Source organism: Amborella trichopoda, chromosome 6 (genome assembly GCF_054954075.1).
Source record: "Amborella trichopoda isolate Santa Cruz 75 chromosome 6, AtrichopodaSantaCruz75HAP2 v2.0, whole genome shotgun sequence".
Taxonomy (NCBI): Eukaryota; Viridiplantae; Streptophyta; class Magnoliopsida; order Amborellales; family Amborellaceae; genus Amborella; species Amborella trichopoda.
The window spans coordinates 45,758,065-45,780,743 of record NC_142341.1 but is presented as its reverse complement, the minus strand read 5'-3'; the positions used below and the strand labels follow the sequence as shown (position 1 = coordinate 45,780,743).

The 22,679-nt window shown below is 37.7% G+C and overlaps 2 protein-coding genes across 4 annotated transcripts; one reads left to right on the top strand and one right to left on the bottom strand.

The window, feature by feature from the left end:
- Window positions 1–1,393: 1,393 nt before the first annotated feature.
- On the top strand, window positions 1,394–9,638 carry LOC18442071 (RNA-binding CRS1 / YhbY (CRM) domain protein). 2 transcript variants are annotated; one of them, XM_011627893.3, is made up of 3 exons: window positions 1,394–1,544; window positions 7,360–7,761; window positions 8,417–9,638. In XM_011627893.3, exons 1-3 carry the CDS (start codon window positions 1,395–1,397, stop codon window positions 9,425–9,427), a joined length of 1,563 nt encoding a protein of 520 aa, XP_011626195.3. In that variant the 5' UTR covers window position 1,394; the 3' UTR covers window positions 9,428–9,638. The 2 variants fall into 2 exon arrangements, with proteins under 2 accessions (XP_011626195.3, XP_088724827.1); XM_088868701.1 differs by having other exon boundaries at window positions 7,341–7,761.
- Window positions 9,639–17,444: 7,806 nt separating this feature from the next.
- LOC18442072 (uncharacterized) lies at window positions 17,445–20,401 on the bottom strand. Of its 2 annotated transcripts, XM_011627894.3 has the most exons (3): window positions 19,837–20,401; window positions 19,232–19,305; window positions 17,445–19,052 (listed from the first exon to the last, which is right to left on the bottom strand). In XM_011627894.3, the coding sequence occupies exons 1-3, from the start codon at window positions 19,856–19,858 to the stop codon at window positions 17,952–17,954; spliced, it is 1,197 nt and encodes a 398-aa protein (XP_011626196.2). In that variant the 5' UTR covers window positions 19,859–20,401; the 3' UTR covers window positions 17,445–17,951. The 2 variants fall into 2 exon arrangements, with proteins under 2 accessions (XP_011626196.2, XP_006852357.2); XM_006852295.4 differs by lacking the exon at window positions 19,232–19,305.
- Between the last annotated feature and the right edge of the window lie 2,278 nt (window positions 20,402–22,679).

Genomic DNA, 22,679 nt, shown 5'->3' with positions numbered 1-22,679 from the left:
GTGCTCAAATATCTTCAAATTGATCATCTCGATATCATCATATTCATATGTAGATTTCACATCATCCGGATCTACTTGATAACTCGTATCACAATATCTTTCAAGAGCGATTTTCGATCCTCCTCCATATGTAAGCGCATAGATCACATTCTTTTTCAAATATGATTTTAACGCATTTTTGGACCGTTAATTTTCAAGATTTTTAAGCTTTCATAGATCTCCTTGATCTACACTACTTTTTAAACTTTAAATTTTATAATTAAAGATCAAAATATATTTTAAGACTGTTACAAAGATTTCCAGTATTAAAACCACATTCCTCGTCACTATTTGAAGGTAGGCTCTAATTTGATTGTTTAGAGCCTCGGCTCTATACAAAACACGACCTTGTTTAAAACATTTATTACAATTTATTCTAATATTTACTTTTTATATTATTAAGGGATTGTCGGCTACAAGAGAAGAGAGAGAGAGAGTTGTATAGTATTTCCATCATGGAATTAGATTTTGAGAGAGAGAGCTTAGGGAAAAAGTGAGCTCAGAATTCCCAAAACCGGATGCAACTTCATTTTTAGAAGGGCCGTTTGTTGGCATTGAAGCTCCAATTTTTAGGTTTTTTCAATCACTGGTGGACTGGGAAAGGTATTGGCGCCGCGGGTCCACAAGAAATTTTCACTCTCCGTAAAATGATAAAATCTTCCCTGCGGTTCTTGTAGTCTTTTTGGCAAAGAACTGGGCTACTCTTTGTCATTTTCAAACTGATATAATTCCTCTTCAACTGCGTTTCTCACTCTAAATGAACCAGGGCAAGGGCCCTGAAAGAAAACCACACCATCCTCTTTCTCTCTCTAGTTATTCAACTATCATCAAAAACCTCTGAAAATCAGAACGAGAAACAGTATTAAATGTAGAAATAAAAAGATGGGTTTTTGATGTTGCATCTGATTCCAAACCATGTGGGCAACAAAGGGTTTTCAAAGGCATTGTATGCGGTTCACTTCAGCTCTCAACAATAGGTAATTTAAATGCAAATACCCATGTTTTTTTTATATTTTCTTCCATTGTTTTGTTCCTTTACTGTTGGGTTATGTTTCCATCCTGGTTCAGAGCTTTCCCTGGTGTTTATTTCTCTATCTTTTTTTTTTTTGGGTTCTGTTTCTGTGGGTTGATTTTTTCCTTCTTTTTGTTCCAGGAATTTGTTAAGAGATGCTTCAGAATTGCGAGTGAACCCATTTCACAGATTGAGATGGGCTAGTGAGGAGTTTGGGCAATGGGGTTCTTCTTCTTCGACCTTCTCCTCTTCTTCTTCTACTTCTTGTTCCTATTCTTCTGCTTCTTGTAAGAACTCCATGAATGGGTTTTCCATGGGTTTTTCACATGTTGTGAGTCGATCAATGTCGACAAAAGGGAGGAGTATGAGGAGCAAAGTAGAGAAGAGAATGAGGAGAGAGACTGGGAAGACCCTTCGAGAGATAAGGCGGGCCAAGAAGCTAAGAAAGAAGCTCATGTCTGATGAGGAGAGGCTTATTTATAGTCTCAGAAGAGTGAGTTCATTATAGCTTACTAGAATCGCTTCTTCTTTTATTTTATTTTTTTCATTCGTCTTATCTAGTTCCTTTTTTTACTTCTGTGTATTATGAAGCTATATTGGTGAGCTTTTGGTTTTCTATTTGATTTCTTTTTTCTTAAAAAACGGAGTCTTTTGCATTTTTATGTTCTAATTTAAAATGCTAGAGAATATAATCCTTTTTTTATTTATTTCCTTTTTTGCTAAGCTATACAATTTTTACGCTATGGTGAGTTTTCTGTGATCAATTTATTGATCCTTGATTTTATTTTATGAAAAAGTGTGAAATGGGTGTTCTGATCCATGGATTTCAATTTGCTGTTTTGGGTTTTAGCAGTATACATGTAAGTCCTGTTTAATTGATGATCAATATATTGGTTTCTTGGGTTTTCCTTACTTTAATTGGCCCTTTTTAGAGAGGATTTAGATGATGACACATTGTTTAGAGTATCGGAAGCAACTACTTCCTACCATTTATCTTTATCAGGATTCAGAGTGTTTAACCATGGAAACATACCAGAATACCGGGACTAGATTAGAACTGGCCTGCTCTTCTTGCAATGAAAGATTAGTAACTAACTTTTTTTAAATTGTTATAAGAGAACCTTCTTTATGTTGTTCTGTTTAAGCTTCTTTGCATGATAATTTTGCTGCAAGAAGGTGTACTTTAATACAAAAATATTTTACAGTGGTCTAAGTTATTCCACTCATCAGGATAGGATTTGTTTCAATTTAATGTGCAATGGGGACCGTCCCATCTCTTGTAACAAAGATGTGTTATATGGCCGACAGTCAGAAAGGAAAAAGAAGTGAGTAATGTATGCTCAACTATCAAGAGGGGCAAAAAAATTAGTGATTTATGCCAGCATAGTACCTATAGTTACTGGGATCTACCATCTAGCTGTGTTCCGGTCCCCGAATGCATTTCTATGGTTTGGGAGTAGATACAAGTTTTCAGCACACTCCCATTCCATCTTCTTGGGAACTCCTTCCAGTAATGTTGCTTAGGAAGAGCTCCCCCCTCTCCCCTTTGGTGGATTCCATTGACCTATAGAAGGTATCATAAGGTTATTTTTTGGGTTTCAAAGAAGGGGGGCATTTTTATTATAGTCCAATTTAAATGAGAACTCAAGCATCCAAATCCTTTAATTATTTTTAAGTTTAGCTTTTGTAAAAAATATTTACTTAGTTCTAATCTTTATTGAATGGGTGCTCCCATGGCGCTCCCTAATAGGGAGCTTCTTACAAGCAACAAATAGTTCTTTTGCCAGCTGTATTTGCATTTTTTATGCATTGGAAACATGACTATTTTAAAATGTGACTAATAGTTCTCCATTGCAGTTTGGAGTTATGTTATATTTCTGGCTCCGTCAATGCTTTTTGCTTCTCACAAAACTCCCTACTAAGCATTGCTAGTGTAAGGAGCCTCTCTTTTAGTCATCTCTAAGCACAATTACTTGGATAGCTGATTAGAAGTGGAGTTTAGGAAAGAAATGAGGATTGACTAAGAAAGGATAGTAGTGTTGAGTTTCTGGACTGACTACGGTTTGAATAAGGTACATTACAGGCATGTTTTTTGACCCTTGCCAACAGAGATACGTTCTTAAAGGCTTATGTGGTGAGGACTGTTTACAACTTCAAATTTTCTGTGTCATAGGGAGTATTACAGGGGAGGGGTGATGGTAGAGGTAGTTTCGACTTTAGACTTTAGACTTTACATCAGTGGATCCATTCTGCTATATCAGGTTGATAGGATGTTCAAGAAGTGGGATATAGTTGATAGTTTCTTAGACTTGTCTTTCTTTCACTCTCTGTCCCTGTGGACCGTGGAGCATAATGGCACCCTAAGAATATATTATTTTTTTCAAAATAAACAAGAATTTTAGTATTCAATTGGGTAGGAACCACTAGCAAGGTTCGCTCTAGCTGTGTCGTCTCCACTATCAAGTGCTTCTCCACTACCAAGTGCTTCTCCACTACCAAGCGCTTCTCCACTACCATTCCATCATCAACTTTGTTCTAACCTCACCCACTTTCTCAGATCCTTGCATCCCTTCACAAAGTACCACCTTCTTCTTCTGTCTCCTCTATTCCCCTATACTGCCTCTTTTACACAAACGATGTACCTTCCTTTCCATCGCTCTAGAATGCCCAAGTTCTGCCATCTTGCCCTCCTCACTTTGGCTCCTCGCCGTTGATCACCTCAGTTCACCTTGTCCTCTTACTTTGCGTCCTTTATGCAAACTGTCATCCTATCTTCCTATTTTTACCTCTATCCCACCTTGATGCATCCCATGCTTTGCCTTCTCTATGTAGTCCACAACTCTTCCTTCTATTCCCCCTTAAAACTGTTCATCACCACCTGCTGCTTATCATGCCTCTCAAATTACTTCTTCCCAAGTACCTCCTGAATAATTGCTCTTTTCTGCCTCTAGTTTCTTTCTTCTTTGTAGTTTGTAGTGATGAGTTCTAGAGTGTCTCTCTTTTGTCGAGTGCTTCAGAGCAAGCAGTTGTGGGACAGAAAGTATCTTTGGACCATTACAGGCTAACTTCTCAAAATAAAATAGGATTTGTGTTAAAGTTGCTAGACACTTCTTTTCATCCCTTATTCTATAATTGTTGTTCTACATCATTTAACGAACTTTTGTAGAACTGGAATAAATTGGTGGTTTGTACTACTCAAGAGTTGCCTTTAATGTTCTGAATACATGCAAGTGTTAGATTGCTGCACAGAACATTAAGACTCCCGTAGTTTGTTAAGTGGATATTAATCATTCCCATTTTGTTAATTATTTTGGTTTAGCTGTTTTAAGGATGTGTCCTTCCTGATATCCTCAGATATCCCCAAGTTGATCTTCACCTCTCCAGAAGAGTGTACTTACTAATCTTGTTTCTCCTTTTTCATGGCAAAGCTTCACTCCAGTCAACTATTGTATTCTTTGATGCCATACAGAATTAGTTAAAATATGGATGTCATTCATGTCATCCTAACAAATGTTTCCTCAACTTGGCTACCTAAGAAAATCCTTGTTCACTGATGAGTGTTCCTTGCCGAACTCCTTGACATGACGCTGCATTCTGTATTCATCTGTGGCATGTGAATGTATTTCTGTATTTTGCATTTACTTTTAAGGACCACGACAATGCTTCATTTCTCAGTGATTTTTTATGGGTGAGCACCCAAAATGCTGCAAATCCATCCTCCTCTTATTCGGCAAGAACAATTTGCTAAAAAATGGTTACGAGCCCTAAAATTGCTCCATCTTGACTGCCATGTGCATTTCAGTGGACTCTAGATCAATCAGATTTGGCGCTTTTTTAGGAACTCCAAATTCGTTTTCTGGTTAGAAAATGGATTGCAGGTGCTTGGGATTGTTCTTGGGTCCTCGATCCATCAAAATGATGGAATTTGAGGTGTGTGGTTGTAGTGTTGAGGAGGTACTAGGGTAAAACCATGTAAAACAGGGCCCTTTTATTTTACTAAGTAAAAATATTCTCCATAAAAACCTAACATCCACCTGAATATTTTTGAACTGGAGGATACCCAGCCCAATTTGCACTGGAGAAGCTTATAAAAGCTTCATAATGAGTGAACATGATTGTTCGATGCTTTGTTTAAATGTTTTTAGCTTGCGATGTACTGTGACCAAAGTCAAGGGAACCTTGTGGTTAGGGTGACGATCCCACTCCGGAATCTCAATCCCACGGTTCCTGCAAGGGATCTTGTAGGGACCCCGTTTTTTCGATTTTGGGATCTCCCTCCCAAACAAAGGGGACCACCTTCCATCCATTAGTGGAATCTAGTTCTATTTTGAAATAGATCCTCACTCCCATCAACCATGGTCCAACGTTTTGGTACATTAAAATTTTGAGTTCCATCTTTGTAGGTTCTACTTTCATTAACGGATGATACCCGGTTACAGATTTCCATTGTCCGAAGTTCTCATTATTTAGGAATCATAAGTTCTATGATGTTAAAATCTAGTCCCTTTTTCGCATAACACGAAGTTTCATTATTTTAAATTCTTAATTTGAATTAGGCATAACCTAGAGTGACCCATTGTTTTATTTAAATCCTATTGTGTAAGCCTTCCCTCTTAGTTATGAGAATATATATTTCATTCAAAATCTTATATTTATGATGTCCTATTGTTTTAGAGTCTTAAATTTGATTACAGTTGTGAGATGAGAATATATGCTTTCATTTCAAGCTTTCAAAAGCTTCTTTTACATCAGTCAGAGAGAGAGAGAGAGTAGTTCATCTTATCCTCTTGCCCTTTCGGAGAGCCAGCCTTTGAGAAACAATGGAAGCGGAGGAGACTACATTCGAAGAAGATGACTCGAGTGGTAGGATTCTAGATTGCCAAGGACTTAGGGGGAATGGTGCATGCCAAACTTGTGTCATGGCCTGAAGATGTAGTGGTCATAAGAAAGAGACTTATAGAGCTACATAATTAATCCGTTGTTATCCACGCAAAGATAAATAAATCCATTGTTAAGGGCGGGGCGCACTTGATAAGGGATCCCTAGTAAATGGCACTTGTGGACCTCGGGCCAATCAACAGAGGACCTTGATTTCTATAACTTTAAGAATCTTGATATTAGAACAAGAGGAACCCCGTTATGGGACATACTTAAACATCGATTCCTTAGCCAAGGGAACTCGTAGTAGCTCTACTTACAACCTATCTCGCTCCCATAGACCTAAGGATCTTGCTTCTTGTCTTGTTCATTGTACGGATGCCGATCCTAAAACCAGGGAGCTTACACTATTATAGGGCGGTTCAGGGAATCCTGATCTGATTTCGCTCTCGATCCCGCTCCTCCCTCCAACAACTATGACAATGACACTTTGGGATGTCCTCCAAACCGCATGGGGTAACTGTACCTTCAAACGTATGCAAGAGAGATTGAAATATCTGGTATCATATATCTAGAAAGGGGAATAAGGAGTGAGGACAACAACCACAGCCACCATTTCTTTGCTACTTAGAATCAGGACCAACTTGTTTTCTACTTAGATTCAGGGCCAATCAAAATGCTACATCTGGATTTTGGATTTTGATGAATGATGCCCCACATTTGTAACTCGTGCATATAAGCAGCCAACTGGATTCATGGGTTGGTTTCAATCACACTTTCCCTTCTAAAACTGGAGTTTGGAAAGTTATTTCTTTCAGTTATCAAAATGGAAATACATCACTTGGATATGAATATGGTACACAGCTGAGTAAAGATCGAACTTAAAAAAAAAAAGAAAAAAAGAAAATGGTTACAGCTCAGCAAAACATTGTTTCTGGTTTTTTTTTTTTTATTGGTCTCATTCAGAACTTGTGAAGAATGACCATCCAGAACTCGATTTGAGATTTGGACCAATATAAGTTGCAGAAAAAATTGTGCTGAGGTGTTGATCGTTGCCTCGTTAACATGGTTTGGTGCTTTGCATCCCACCCAAAATATGAATCCTTGTTTTAAAACCATACTTACTGAAATATCTAAACATTGGCATGTTAGTGAACATGTTCCTTTTCCTTAATCAAAAATATATTTCTTCTTCCAGTATACTGAATATATTTCATATGCACTGGTAAAAGTCAATAAATTGCATTTTTCCACTTTGATACTTTGTTTCAGTTGTGTTCCAAATATGGGATTCATGAATCATTTCGCATTCATCCAGTTCTGCCAATCAATAGGAAATTTACTATGATTTTTTAGTTTGGGGCCTGCTTTGAGATTACACTGAATTTCAGTTTTTAATAATGGCTAACAGTAACACTTTCTGATTGAAGGCCAAAAAGAAAGTGGCTTTGCTCCTACAAAAACTTAAGAAGTACGAGTTGCCGGAGCTACCAGCTCCTCGCCATGATCCTGAGCTATTGACTCCTGAGCAACTTCAGGCTTACAAGAAGATCGGGTTTAAGAATAAGAATTATGTACCAGTAGGTGTTCGTGGAGTCTTTGGAGGTGTTGTCCAAAATATGCATCTTCACTGGAAGTTTCATGAGACTGTACAAGTATGCTGTGATAACTTCCCAAAGGAGAAAATCAAGGAAATGGCTACTATGCTTGCAAGATTAAGTGGTGGTATTGTGATCAATATACATGGTGTGAAAACAATTATAATGTTTCGTGGCAGGAATTATCGGCAACCGAAAAACCTGATACCAATCAACACCCTTACCAAACGAAAGGTACACTCATTTTTCCTTATCAAAACTCGTTTCCTTGAATACACACACCTATACAAAAATGCCTGCACCCACACACACATGAGAGAGAGAGAGAGATAGAGTACACACACATGAATACATGAATGCATTGGCCCTTGCATGCATGCAAAACAGAGAGAGATGTGGGATTGTCTTACCCTCGTCCCACTCCACCCTTCCCCCCACCCACCCCAACCCCCCGGCAAAAAGAAAAAATATCTTGGTCATAGAAGGTGTAGACCATGTTTGAAAAAAAAGAAAAAAAAAAGTATGTTGATGGGGATTTGGGCCCCTACCCTTTGGTGAGAATGGAGTCAAAGACTTCATCATAGGGCTTGCTGGTAGTACTGCCAAGGCCCCAGCCCATTCTCAATATGTCTTCATACAAGATAATTATAAAGGAAGGTGTTTAACACTTAACCATCGCAAGGTAGAGCATTATTAGAATGATTTTAAAAGAGTTATTTTTTAATTTTTTTCATTGATCATGAAAAATGTTTTTCTTGGTATCCAAAGATGCGTAGTCGAGTGAACGATCTTGATGATGGATGAACAAGGGCAGTTTACCCTTCCATAAGAATATCTTTCATCCTCATGTTAAAATACCAGCTGCAATTATTGTTTCATCATTGTGCAGGCACTATTCAAAGCTAGATTCGAGCAAGCGCTCGATTCTCAGAAACAAAACATCAAGAAAATCGAGCAACAGCTTAGGCGCATGGGCATGAACCCTGAGGACCCCATTGCCATGGCCAGCGTCCAAAGAGTCGCCTCCACCTTCTTTCGTGCCATTGATGACAAGCAAGGGACACCTTATGTCTTCCATGGTGATAACCAAACTAGCCCAAAACCCATGGCTGAGTCCCCTGAAGCCTCAGAAGACCCTCTTCCATCTGATGAGGATAGTGATCAAGAGGAGCTCGATAGATTTATTGCTGAGATAGAAGAGGCAGCTGACCAGGAGTGGGAAAAGGAGGAGGCCGCAGATAAGGAAGAGATCGGAAGGATTAGGTACTGGAACAGAGAACAAATGGGGGGTAGAGAGGGAAGTGAGGATTCAGACGATGATGGGGGTGGTCATGGCATGAGGAATTGGCATGATAGCCAAGATAGAGGGAGGAGGACCACTGACTTGAGGAGGTGGGATGGTCGTAAGGATCGTGTGGCTGAGGTTTCACCACGTGATAGGTGGGATTCTGGTGATTCAGAGTCAGAGGATGAGCTTGGTTTAATGGATGATGGCATGGACAATGATTCAGATGCTAGTGATGATGTGGGTCCATCAAGGAGCATGATCAAGGTACCTAAGGATCATAAACTTGAGAATAGGGGTGTTCATGAGAGAGGTGGTGGAGCTAGATTTAGACAAAAGGTCATTGTTGAAGATGATGATGATGGTAATGACGGTGATGATGATGGAGGGTTTGTCGGGAACAAGCAGGGGAATGACCAAAAATTTTGGGAGTCTGAGGGTGAGGAAGAGGAAGATTTGAGATTGCCTGGTTATGATTCTTGCAGTAGCAGTGGTGAGGAACTTGAGTACAATATGGTAAAGGAAGAGAGAGTTGAGAGAGATGATAACAGGGGTAAGGGTGGTAAACATAACATGACATTGAAGCAAGTAGATGAAGATTGGGACAGTGATTAGTGAGTAATATACTGTGGTCAACGTAGTTCACTATTTATTTTGAAAAAAATTGTATTTTTATTCCCTTGAGAAAATCAAGGAAAGTGTTGGCAGAGAAAAATATTGTCCACTGCAATACTGCGATATTCATGTGGTGTTGTAACAATTGAGAACCATTTGATGATTTGGATTTATAAATTGGAAAAGATCACTACATAATTTATAAAGAAAATAGCATATATCCATTATGTTTACCGTTATGATTATCTCCAAGTTTTTGTTATTATATCTATACCTGTTTTTTGAACTTCATAGCTTCTTCTTTTTTAAAGGTGGATATGCTTTTTTTTTGCTTCAAAAACCGAAATGTTTGCAAAATTTTTGGTTTTTTAGGAACCTAAAATTAATAATTTTTGGATTTTGAAAATCGAAATTTAACATAAATGGCACAGGGTAGAGAGAATCCAGGGCAAGTTCACGAGGAGATTCAGGCTCCCTTAAAATGCAAAGGTCGATTAAGTGAAGGTGGCAATGCAGAATGGAGTCCTCACTGTGACTGTCCCAAGGTTGAAGCCCCAAAGTTCGACATCAAATTGATCGAGCAAATTGTTTGAGTGTTTCCTCTGGTTTTATGAGTTTTCCACCTATTTATCGCAGTTCTTCTGTTAAGTCTCTAGTGATCTTGTGCATAAGCTAATGACAGTGTCAAAAGATATAGATTCATGGGTTCTCAATGTGTGTAATGAAAGTTGTTTTCCTCAATAATGGTGTTTATTGATTCCTCACAATCTTTGAAAAAAGAAAGGGAAACAAAGAAATTTGGAAGTTCAGAAGTGTTTGTTAATTAAGCGATGGATACTGTTTTGGTTTATCTTGCAGTTGAATCAGCAATTGGTTGCCTAGGCTCTGTGATTCCACTATTTTGTCTGGCAAGAGGAAAATAAAGTTCTTAAGTTTGATTCACTATTTTGCCTGGCAAGAGGAAAATGAAGTTTTAGCTTAGGCTATGTGATTCCACTGCAAAGTTTTGGACTACAATTAATGTGGAACTGTTGCTAATGGTGAAACGATTTTTGAGGAGTGGGAAATTTTTCAAGGGAGAAAATTCCACGTATATTATTCTTATTTCTAAAAAATGAGTCTTGGCTTCTCTAATTGATATAAGGCCCATTAGCTTGCTTACTAGTCTTTATAAAATCGTGGCCAAAGTTCTTGTAAAAAGATTTAAGATGGTATTGCCAATACTTATATTTGGGTCACAATCTGCTTTCATTCAAGATCGACTTATTATAAATAGTATTTTGGTTGCTCAATAGTGTATTCTTTCGATAGTGAGAAGCCAATTACTATAAGTGGTTATAAGATTGGACATGGATAGAGCCTACGACAGGGTTAAATGGAGTGTCCTTATGGATGCGATGAATAGAATGGGCTTTGGATCCAAATGGCAAAGTTGGATTTTTAGATGAATAGAATGGGCTTTGGATCCAAATGGCAAAGTTGGATTGTTAGATGCATGTCTTCTGCTCATTTCTCTATTCTTATCAATGGAAACTCAAAAGGTTTTTTTCGTGCATTTAGGAAATTACATCAAGGTGCCCCTTATCACCTTTCCTCTTTACTCTCTATGCTAAATGTTTCAGTCTTTTGATAACGAATGTAGTGCGTAGAGGTAATTTTGTGGGCTTCAATATAGCGACACAGGGGCAAGTGTGACCAATCTTTAATATGCTGACAATACGCTCATTTTTTGTAAGGTAAAAGAAGCTCAAGTTAAAAATATTGCCAGATTTCTTAATTGTTGTGAAGTAGCAATGGGGCTTAAAGTACACTTTGATCAAACTTCATTGATTGAGATCAAACTGTTGTGGATCATCTAGCAAATTGTATGGGGTGTAAAATTGATTCCTTTCCATTGATCTATTTGGGTATTCCTACCTCATATTCCTGACTTTCAATATCGGCATGCGATAAAGTAGTTCAACAAGTTCAGTTTAAATTGGAACTTCGGAAACCTAAAACTCTTTCTTTGGAGGGAGAGTTACCCTTCTTAGATCATGTTTGGCAAATCTTCCCATCTACCAGATGTCATTAATTCAGATTCCAAGAGCCGTGGCAAAGAAAAATGAAGGAATGTTGTGCAATTTTCTATGGGGATCTTATGGAGAAGAGCGCAAGTTCCATCTTTTTCGGTAGGATAGAGTTTACACTCCTAAAAGTGAAGGAGGTCTTAGCATTAGAAATATCTCATCGGTCAATCAAGCTCTTTTATACAAATGGTGGTGGTGTAGCTTACACTTGAAAGACCCTCTTTGGTATAAAGTTTTTCTTGCAAAATATGGAATTGATCGACAAGGAGTATCGATTGGTAGTAGAAGGGGAAATGTTGCAAATAAATCGAACTGTTGGAAATCCATTTATCTGTGTAAACCTTTGATAGCCCGAAATATTAGATGGACTCTTGGGAATGGGAACCATATCTCCTTTTGGCATCACAAATAGTTAGGAGACTCACCACTTAAAATATGTTTCCTGGAAATATTTGATAAAGTTTATATTCCTAATAGTTTGGTAGACAAAGTTATTTGGGATATGGAAAGTGATGGAGTATTCTCGGTCATATCGGTATATAAACTACCATTCCATGGTAGATGGCAGTGGTTACTTTCACAGATTGCTCAGGTCTAGAAGTGGCCAATCCCGCACGAGGTTCAAGTTTTCATATGGCTGGCGGCTCACGATAAAATACTCACCATAAATAACATAATCAAAAGAGGTAAAATTTTGCCTAACATTTATCTTATGTGCAAGGAGGATGGAAAATCTGGAATACATCTGTTCTTACATTGTTCTTTTGCATCAAGGATCTGGAGCATGGTATTCTTAGTAATGGGTATGAGAGCCGCTTTGTTGGAGCATGTTATGGGGATTATTTCTCAGATGGCTTTCCAAAATTTCCCGCAAGTTCGCAGTGCGCTATGGAAAATTACAAGACGAGGTATAATGAGGGAGATTTAGAAGGAGCATAATAGGCATACATTTGAAGATGTTGCTCTACCTTTTGATACAGTACAGTCTTCAATAATATTCAGCATGTTTTATATTTGATGGATTGAAGCTCTTCAAAGATAAAAACTTGGGAACGTGTTGGGTAGTGGAATGAGATTCTATGAATATTATCAAGTGGTGTAATAAGTAGAAAAGCGCTCCCTGCTATCTGGACTCATATCTTAGATATGGCTGATTCCCTTACTATCTCCTTTAATCATGTGTATTGAGAGGCAAATAATTGGGCAGATGAGCTTGTGAAATCGGGTTCCTCGATGCCTTCTTTGCTTGTTACCAATAATGTAAACAGTTTATGTAACCATCTTTTATAAAAACATTAACATTCGTCAAAAAAAGAGCGGAAAAAGAAGTTAGGGTAAGCGCTCTCTCTCTCTCTAACCCAACTCTTCCTCTCTCTATCGCCTCTCTTTCTCTCTCATGTGAAATTTTGGATATTTTGGTTCTTGAAAAACAAAAAATGGAGACTTCCATCTTTTTATAAAAGAGAGAAAAAAAACATATATATTCAGATTTTCAAAATCTAAAAATTAATAATTTTTGGCTTTTGAAAAATTAAAAATTTTGAACATTTCGGTTTTTGAAAAAACGAAAATGGGCAGATTTGTCTTTCTTTAATAAAGGGTTATGAAGTTGAAAGACTGGTATAAATGTAATAACGGAAACTTGGAGGTAGTCCCATAATAATAATAAATAAAACGGATATTTATTATTTTCTCTAATTTATACAAGTATTTGGAGCTATACGAGTCACCATTGAGTTCGTACCTCTTTGTCTTAGTTATGGACAGCTTATCTAGGCAACTGCAGGATGAGGTATCGTGGTGCATGTTGCTCGCAAATGTCACAGGTTTGATCGATAAGACCCGAAACCGCGTCAACACAAAGTTAGAACTTTGGAGGGATTCTCTAGAACCTAAAAGTTTTAAAATTAGCTGGACAAAGACATAATATTTGGAATGCAAGTTTAGTAATAATAGGAGTAGAGAAGAGAAAGTAGTTAAGATTAACGGGCAAGAAGTACAAAAACAATTGCACTTTCGATACCTTGGGTCGATAATTTAAGAAAGTGGACAGATTGAAGAAGATGTCGCGCATAGAATTAGAACTGGGTGGGCGAAGTGAAGATGTGCAACTGGAATTTTATGTGATCGCCAAATATCAATGAGGCTGAAAGGTAAGTTCTATGAGACAACTATGAGATTAGCTTTGTTTTATGGAGCGGAATGCTGGGCGGACAAAAAGCAATATACCCATAAAATAAGTATAGCGAAGATGAAGATGTTGAAATGGATAAGTGGCGAGACAAGAAGGGATAGATCTGAAATGAATCCATTCAAGAAAGTTTAGGTGTGGCACCAATAAGTGATAAAATGAGAGAGAGTAGACTTTGGTAGGTTGGCCATGTGTGGTGTTGATCCAATACAGCATTTGTTAGGACGTACAAGTTAGTTCAAGTGAAAGGATTGAAAATGATAAGGGATAAGCCCAAAAGGATGTGGTTGGAAGCAGTCTGAAAAGATATGGGGACTTATAGCTTCACTGAAGGTATAGTCTTAAATATAACAGAATGGTAGACTATGATTCATGTAGCCGACCCCAATTAATTGGAAAAAAACTATGATGATGATACAAGTATTTGGACCAAGCTGTTAAGATTCATTTGAATGGCATTTATTTGACCTTTTGGATAAATTAAGTACATTTTTAGTTTTTTTTGGTGGCATTGCATCTGAATCTACTAGGTTATAATTATATGTGAGTGCAGGCGCAGCTGAGATTAGTCCAGAAACCTAACATTCATCACATATTCAAGAGAAGATTGGCACATTTTCGTTCTCTTTTAAAGTGGCCCAACATTGCATAATCTTACCAAAAATATGGATCCACATCATGGCTACAATGTGATAAAATTAACCTGCCTGCCTAAGTATCCCTGATCACTTAAAGAGTAGGTAGTTTTGATTGGATCCTTGCCTTTTTGCAATGTAAAACATGATATTGTTGTCCATGAGTTCTTTCAAGAAAGGATGAGATGAATTAGTTAGCAATTACCCATTTACTAACATTCCAACTTGAAATCTTGTGTCCTTTTATGCGTATTTTGAAATTAAACAAATAAGTCTGGGAAAGATGTTAAACTGTACGTCTATTATAGATATTTTGATAAATTTCTCTCTTTACAGAGAATGTGGTGAATGAGCACAATGAGTGTTTCTACACTTCTTTCGCATCATCCCAGTAGTTAAATGTCTGCAAGGGACAGCGAGGATGAGTAGTTCCTCCACTCGAAGTCTGTTTAAAAAAAATCTGAGAGACTTTGAGCGGAAGAGCGGTACACCCCAGCCATTCATCATACAGAAGGACAGCTGGGGCCATTTCAAGGGGCTCATTCTCTACAGACCCTTGGTATATTAATGATTTTAATGCCATTTTATATCCTCAGATCAACAAAAGTTTATTAGTTGTTAAAAGTTTGGGCAGGTTCTGAGGCCAGTTCCATTTAATAATGAAAAAAGCTTATTCAAAGCATCAATCTTATACTGTGGAAAAGTTTAATGATTTAGGATAGTAAACTTTATTTTCTTCCATTAAAATGGTCTAAATTTTCTCAAAATGAAGGGACGTTTGGCTACTGCCAAATCATAGGAAATTTTTAATGAAAATTTTACAAAATTTAGACATGAATCCATGATCCATATATTGTTGGATACCACTTCTTGGATTTAAAATGTTTAACAACAAAGAAAGAGTACCATGACGTTGACAAACGAAAGAAAATACAGGAATAGGAGAATTGCCATATTTGGCTGAGGCCATCTGCTTAAGGTTAAGAATATGCAATTACCGAGATAACATGAAAATGCTGCATAATCAAAGCAAGATTAAGAAACTTATGAAAGTCAGATTGTCAGTTTTCTCCTAATTGTGCTTCAGATATGTTTCTTATTTTTTCTAGACTATTAATTCAAAGCAAGATTAAGAAACTCACTACATTATACAGAAATTTTAGATTTACCTCCATTAATGTGCTTAAATATTTCATGATGGGGCTCCTAAAGTTAATCCCATTTTACTCGAGGGAGTAAATGGACAGTATACTCTAGTGGGAGTATAAAATCTTTTGGCATATTTCAAAGCCCATGATATGATGATCGGTCTCTTCAGAAGTGTCCAGTGATCTAGTCATATTTTAGAGTCCTGTATGATATGATGAAAGGCAGGACGGTTTCCTCAGAAGTGTCTAGTGATCTTAGTCATACAAGTTAGAAACGGCAGAGACCTGCCACACCAGGTAACTTAGTTCTTAAACATCGCCTGATATTAAGACCTTCCTCTAGAGCCAACAGCAGAGCATCAAAAGTGTGGCGGACTCTCTTATCCACACTCAACATGTTCAAACAGAACACCCACATCCAAGTCGCGAGGGGGCTCACGTACCAAATTCTGGTTGGACCTGTGGTTAGGACCATCTACTCTTAGGGATATGTTTCCCTACCTTTTTTTGATATCCCTAAATCGACAGGAAACTGTGGCTGACCTTTTCCCCATCCTTGGATAGACAGTGTGGTGCCCCATCTTTAGAAGGTCCCCCCTCTGACAATGAATTTAATGAATTCCTTGAACTTCCAGCTCTCCTTGATACCACCTTCATGCCCCTACAAGGGGAGGACAAACTAATCTGGTGCCCGTCACCCTCTTGGCCTAGTTTCGGTGTCTTCCTTTTACCGAAAGCTTACATAACTTCCCACCTTCCCTTTGAACCCACCTCAGTCACCATCAAGGCTTGGTTTTCTCTCATTTACCCCAGGATCCAATTTTTCAATTGGATTGCCCTCCACCAAAGAGCCCTTACTGTAGACCAATTACAGTAGAGAGGTTTAATAATACCCAGCCATTGTTCTACGTGCTTTGGAGCTGAGGAAACCAACGACCATTTATGCATCCATTGCCCAATCGCCTCTTTCATCTGGAGTCTCACACTCCAGCTATTCCATTGGCAATGGGTTACCCCCCAATCTATCCGTCTGACTTTTTTCCTCCCTCCAACCCTACCCTCGGCCTAAATCAGGTATTCTTATTTGGAAGGCATCCATCCATCTTTGCACTGAACCCTAAACCCTGCTGGGGAGCCTAATTTTTTGGATGTACACAAGCCCTGATCATTGGAGTGATCCTTTTAGTAATACAATGTTAATTTCATAAATAAAAAAAAGATATTAAGCTAGACAATGAGGCCCCAAAGAACATATCCCTATATTACATTCAAGGTCAATGTAATTAAAATGCGGATTCCTAATTAACCCTGTATCTGGAATTATCAGAGAAGAAATAAAATGATAGTAGAGTTGGAACGAACAGCATAGTAATAGAGCAACTACTATTGCAACCCAAAACCAATATAAATAGCGTAGAGGGCGTGGAAACAAATTTCGAAATAGTTAATATGTATCAGAAGGATGAGTTAAATCACAAAAACCCTTCTGATACTTAGATAACTATTAACTAGACTACAGACGAAGAAGCACAGAGTTCCATCCCTAACATTTATACTTAGATAACTATTAACAAGACAAGAGATCGACGTAGCACAGAGTTCCATCCCTAACATCCAAAACCAATGAAGATTTCGGACTAATATGTGTTGAAGCAAAAAGTTCCTTCCTTTACAACCATACCCAACGAAGATAATTCTGACCAATTTGTCCTGAAGAAGAAAAGCTCATTTGCAAAGCAGATCCTCTTTTTTTTCTCCTTTTTTGTGATAAGTCGACCAAATGAAAAAAAAAAATCGTACTGCCAACTTCCATGAATAAATTTTAAATATTTGTAGAAAGTCAACAATGAAAAAGTTTGTTATTCTTTAGCCCAGAAACCCAAAGAACATATTAAATAAATTATTCGAGACAACACAGAAAGCCTCAACATGAAATAAACACAATATCCCATACCATGAATATGCACAAAAATAAGACTATGGAAAAGCAGTATATAAGCAGTGTCACACAAAGAAATCTGGCAAAGTGTAGGCAGCCATAAGAAGTTACAAGAATAGTTGAATTAAGTCAGTCGCTAGATAACACAAAATCCCAGCTCACGAAAGCCCAGGAAGTCGCTCAAAATTTCCATTTCAATCGCAAAAAGTGGAGGAAAGGGGATTGAGTCCACACCAATGAAGATAGAGAGGGCAAACTTTCGAAAGCAGCAGCTACCCCCAAATTCTCCATTGGCAAATTGCCATATGCTACATATGAAACAACCCTACACTTCAAAAAATTACAAAAATTTCATCTCCGAAGTGCAATAAGCCACCCACTCCTTGCTTTCCTCTCTCCTCTCTCTGAAAGACTGATCCAATCCAGTTGGCCATCTTGATACATAGCCACCATAGCACACATGATTTAACACTTGGAACCAGCAGCTTCCCACCATTATCAGCTTTTAAAACTTCAAAATTCAAAATCCACTTCCAAAAAGATCACCCACGTTCCCTCAAACAGTTGCCTGGCAATAGATACTTGTATTTCTCAGCATTTTGCAAGAGATAAGAAGGTAAGTGAACAGCTGAATAAGAACGGGGTATAGGTCCAAGTTTCCCAATAATCTCCTTGAAAGTGTATTCTTCAGGTAACATGTCAAAAAGGTCGGCCCCCTTACATATAATATCTTGAATTCTAGAATGTTTCAGGAAGTCAGAGAACTTCACTCTATCCACATGGCTATAAGCTTTCATCTTGAATGTAAATTCACTTATATGCCTAAAGCAAAAACTGCAATGCCACCCAGCATCAGCCAATAAATCATCAGTCCGGCGATAATGGGCATATCTTGTCTTGCCAGTCTGATATCTATGAACAGAGGCCCTCCAGCTCTTATCATCGACGAGAAATTCAAAGGAGTAAAGGTAGTTTTTTAGTCTCAGGTGCAAGACACGGGGAATATCATCACACCAGCGAAGGAGGTTAATGGTGTGAGCACTTGGTATCTCATCAACATCAGACATTATCAATAAGTCATCATCAGTTATGCCTGCAAACCTCAAGAGACGATCAAGAGCCACCCTCTGATAGGCCTCCTCAACAAATGGGTTCTCTCCTTTCTTGAACCTCCCCCCAATCATCCCATAAGTTAACCTGCTCTCGACATATTTGAATTGTTCTTTATTATTTTTGAAGAATAGAGGCTTGGGGATGCCTGAAAATGTGGAATTCGATTCGAGGAGAACAAATTCAGTTATGTATGGGTATAGCTCGTTCCACCGAATAGAGAGCATATCTAGCTCGTTATTGAATACGACGGCGTCATATACACGACGAGGTGATTCTCGAACACCCCATCCATGTAGTTTGCATAGAGTTTCCATGGAGACGTTCTCATGATAATAGTGGGGAATATCATGGAATGGTTTCGGTGCTCTGTCCCATATGGGTCTTAAGAAATATGTAATCTTTTGGCTATGGAGATACACACCAAATATACATAGGGGGACTACTACAAAGAGGAAGATGAAGGCTTTCAAGTCCATACCCCTGAAGATGCATGGAAGGCGCGACATGCTCGATACCGACTGAGTGGCCTCCTGCAAATGGTTTAAAGACGATTTCTATCAGTCTAAAGAAAGGGAAACACCTTGATTTAAACCCAACTGCACTTGTGCAATTAGAATGCAAACGAAGATTTCTCGTATTGAAAAGAAAAAAGGTCAATTGAAAGAGAATTTTGATGACATTAAAAGAAACAGAGAAAGAGGATACCTACACTATCATGGATATCCCAAGTAAGAATCAGAGCAGCATAATGCTTATGTCCAAACAAAGCAAAAAAACCCCATTCTGTCATCCAAGAATTCCCCATTATTAAAAGGAAAAATATAAAACTTGTAGAATCATCTTCTAGAAACATATGTTCTATTAAAAATACATTTGCTGCTCAAAAAACCCTTCAAAATCATTGAAAAAAAATTATGATTCTAATGATACGAGAAACCAGATATATCATCTCACAATCAGCCTAACAGCCACAGAATCTCAAATTCATGGTTAAATACATAAACAAAAGCAGTTTGTTTTTAATTTTCTGAAAACATAATCACATGTATCCAAAAAAAAAAATCCTCTCTTTAAACAGAACACAACATTCGCGAAAAAAAAAATTTGTGATATCGCCCTTTTCATAAGATTCAAGGGTTTTGCATAGAGGTTCCAGCACAATCACCGTTTCCCTTCAAGTCAAATACGGCAACAATAAAACCCAAAAGAGGAAAAATAAAGAAAAATAACAATCTATCCATCAAACTATCAATGAAACAAATAAACCCAACAAAAAAACACGATCTAAAAAAACAAGTTTCGGAGCATAAATACCTCTCCACAAACTTCCTCGCATATAGCATCAGTCTTCTTCGACATATAGTACCCTTCAGGCATCATGTATCCCGCAAAATAAACCAGAAAAAGAGAAGGTGATAATGGAATGAAAAACACCCTAACTTCCAACGCATGCAGTGAACAAATAGCCGATTATTTCGAAGATGTTGCCCAGCACTGTTTTTGCGAGATCCTACCACACATCTGGCGATGGATCAAATTTCCGGCAATAAATCCGGGGGAAAATCGCCCGGAAAACCGTGGCTTGGCCCTCAAAGCGCCTCTCGACGAGAACCCAAGAGACCGAATCGCGGTTTGAAGGCTTCAGACAAGAGAGAGAGAGGAGAGAGAGAGGAGAGAGAGGGGGAATTCCGAAATATATTAAGGGGGTGGTGGAGTTTTTATTGAAAAGAAAGTGGAAATTTAGCCGTTGTCCCTCTCTAGGTTACTCTAATGGACATGATTTTTTTGAAAAAAAAAAAGGGTAAAAAGGAGCCGTTTCTCTCTCTAGGTGGCTCCTCTAATGGCCGTTGCTGGTTCTTCGCACACACAAACACTCGTTAAAAAGGCCCCCCTCTACCTTGGATATTTATAGGCTTTAGAGAGAGAAACTTTTACGCCATTTAACTTAATTTCCCAGAAAATACCCACTTCTCTTGCTATTTTGTATTTTAAAATTACTAAACTGCCCCCATTCCTTCAAATTTTAGGGACCATTAGACCTGTTCTCTCCGGTAGGAGTGGTTACGGGTCGGGTTCGATTGAGCCTGGACCTATGTTCAGACTCGTCAGGTCCTATGTCTATCTATCGAGTTTTGGGTTTGGTCGGATCCGTTATCACCCCATGACCATGAGCATTTTGTTTTTTCTTTTTTTGCTTTTTTTTTACTGTCATATACCCTATGATTAGGAGCTTCTTATGCTTTTGCTAATAATGATATAAATGTTGTCAATATTGTGATAACATGAACACCTAGTATGTATCTAAACACTAATGATTGTCAACATATACCTTATGACTATGAATACGGGTTGGATCCGGTTGAATCCAGACCTGGATCCGAATAATATTCAGGTCTAAAATTTAGACCCTTACTCATATATCACTATTATCCCCTTTGCCCATAATGTAGGGCATACCTTTAAAGTTTACCTGGTAATACAATTCTCAACTCAGGTTGAGCATATCTATAAAGTTTAGAAATACTGAAAATAGTCGATGCAAATAACTTCTTACAAGATGTAATATTTTTAATATTCAAAATCTTTTTTTATATCCGTACATTTCAATAACCAAATAATCAATTAGGGGGTCTCCAATATCGTAACACTCTTTTCTAATATAAAGTTACAATCTTACATAAGTTTTCTCCTTTTATATTTGGATAGGGTTATGAGAGTAGTACTTCAAATGGGTTTGTAGGGAAGAAAACTTGTGAAGGGTAAGATGGCAATTGCAAAACAATATGAAAGGTATTATAGTAACTTACAGCAATAATAAAGTGGGGCTCCTCACTGGCACATGGCAGTAGCCCCACACGCACATGACTGGGCAAACCACGCCAACATTTATGTTTCGTAATCAAAGAACCATTCTCTCTCTCTCTCTCTCTCTCTCTCTCTCTCTAACATGAGGACTTCTCCATCTCTTTATCTTCCTCTCCATAATTTCCCCCATCAAACTTTCATCAACAACTACTCATCAAATCAAAACCACGACCTCAACATCTTATCCAAGCATGCATTTAATATCAAGGAAAGCATGCATTTAATATCAAGGAAAACGATTCAGTCGATATTATTTACTTTTAGTACAAAGTGCACATAATTTAAAAGAAATTTTTTCGAACTACGTCATACACTTAACTTATTAGATTTCATATGGAATGATCATACATAATTATGACCTACTTTTACGAGCGGTAAATGGTCTTATCGTATACAATCCCTAATCTTAATCTCTGCATTTATGCTTGTGCTCGTATACATTGAAGTGAAAAGCAACATGAGCATTCAATAAAAAATTATCTCCTTGTATGCAGTCCCTAATCTTAATCTGTACATTTATGCTTGTGCTCATATACATTACAGTGAAAAGCAACATGAGTATTCATTCAATTTTGTGTTATGTGCATTAGAAATAGAACCAGTCCTATAGGTTTTTTGAAGCATGCATTTCCTTCCTTTAACTATGGGGGATAATAGCCAATGAGAACTGTCCATACACTCATAAAGGGTTTGCATTTATATATTATAATTTTTCTTTGTTTCCTTTTAAATATGGTCTCATAAAGCTAAGCTCACAAGTAGTTGCTTCAAAATGGGGATATTTGCTTTAATGAGCAAACATTAAGGCTCTAAATGTTGGAATCAATGAGGCTTTAAAGGTTTCTTAAAGGAAACCTATTTGATATTTTTTATTTTAAAGTTTTTGTATAAATCTTGTACAAGGATAGTAATAAATGATATTAAAATGTATTAAAAGTAATTCCTTTTCCGACAGCTAACATGCAAGTCTTTTTCATTCTTGGTTACATTTATGTGCCCTTTTGGGAAGTCGTCGCATTTTAGGTTTTTTAAAGAATAGTGGGTATGTACATTGTGATGCATGTGAAGACAAACAATGTGTTGCATATCACCTCAACTGTTCGATACTAACATTGGATGGTTGAGATGTGTAGTTCCATTGTTCTAATGGACATTGAATGTACTTGCGCAAATGAATGCTTCACCTAGACGATTCGCTGTTGACAACTAAGAGTTAATGCATTATAGTATTTGCATGCTTCATTGTATCACAGTGCAAATACACGTACGTACAAGGTAAGTAGAATAATTTT

Excerpts from the sequence above, each read along its gene's own strand:
- LOC18442072 (XM_011627894.3), bottom strand. The coding sequence starts at position 19,858 with ATGCGAGGAAGTTTGTGGAGAG. Across the intron at positions 19,306-19,836 it reads GCGAGGAAGTTTGTGGAGAG|AATGGGGTTTTTTTGCTTTG; the intron begins GTATTTATGCTC and ends CTTGGATGACAG. Across the intron at positions 19,053-19,231 it reads CTTGGGATATCCATGATAGT|GAGGCCACTCAGTCGGTATC; the intron begins GTAGGTATCCTC and ends AACCATTTGCAG.
- LOC18442071 (XM_011627893.3), top strand. The coding sequence starts at position 1,395 with ATGTCGACAAAAGGGAGGAGTATGAGGAGCAAAGTAGAGAAGAGAATG. Across the intron at positions 1,545-7,359 it reads TTATTTATAGTCTCAGAAGA|GCCAAAAAGAAAGTGGCTTT; the intron begins GTGAGTTCATTA and ends TTCTGATTGAAG. Across the intron at positions 7,762-8,416 it reads ACACCCTTACCAAACGAAAG|GCACTATTCAAAGCTAGATT; the intron begins GTACACTCATTT and ends ATCATTGTGCAG.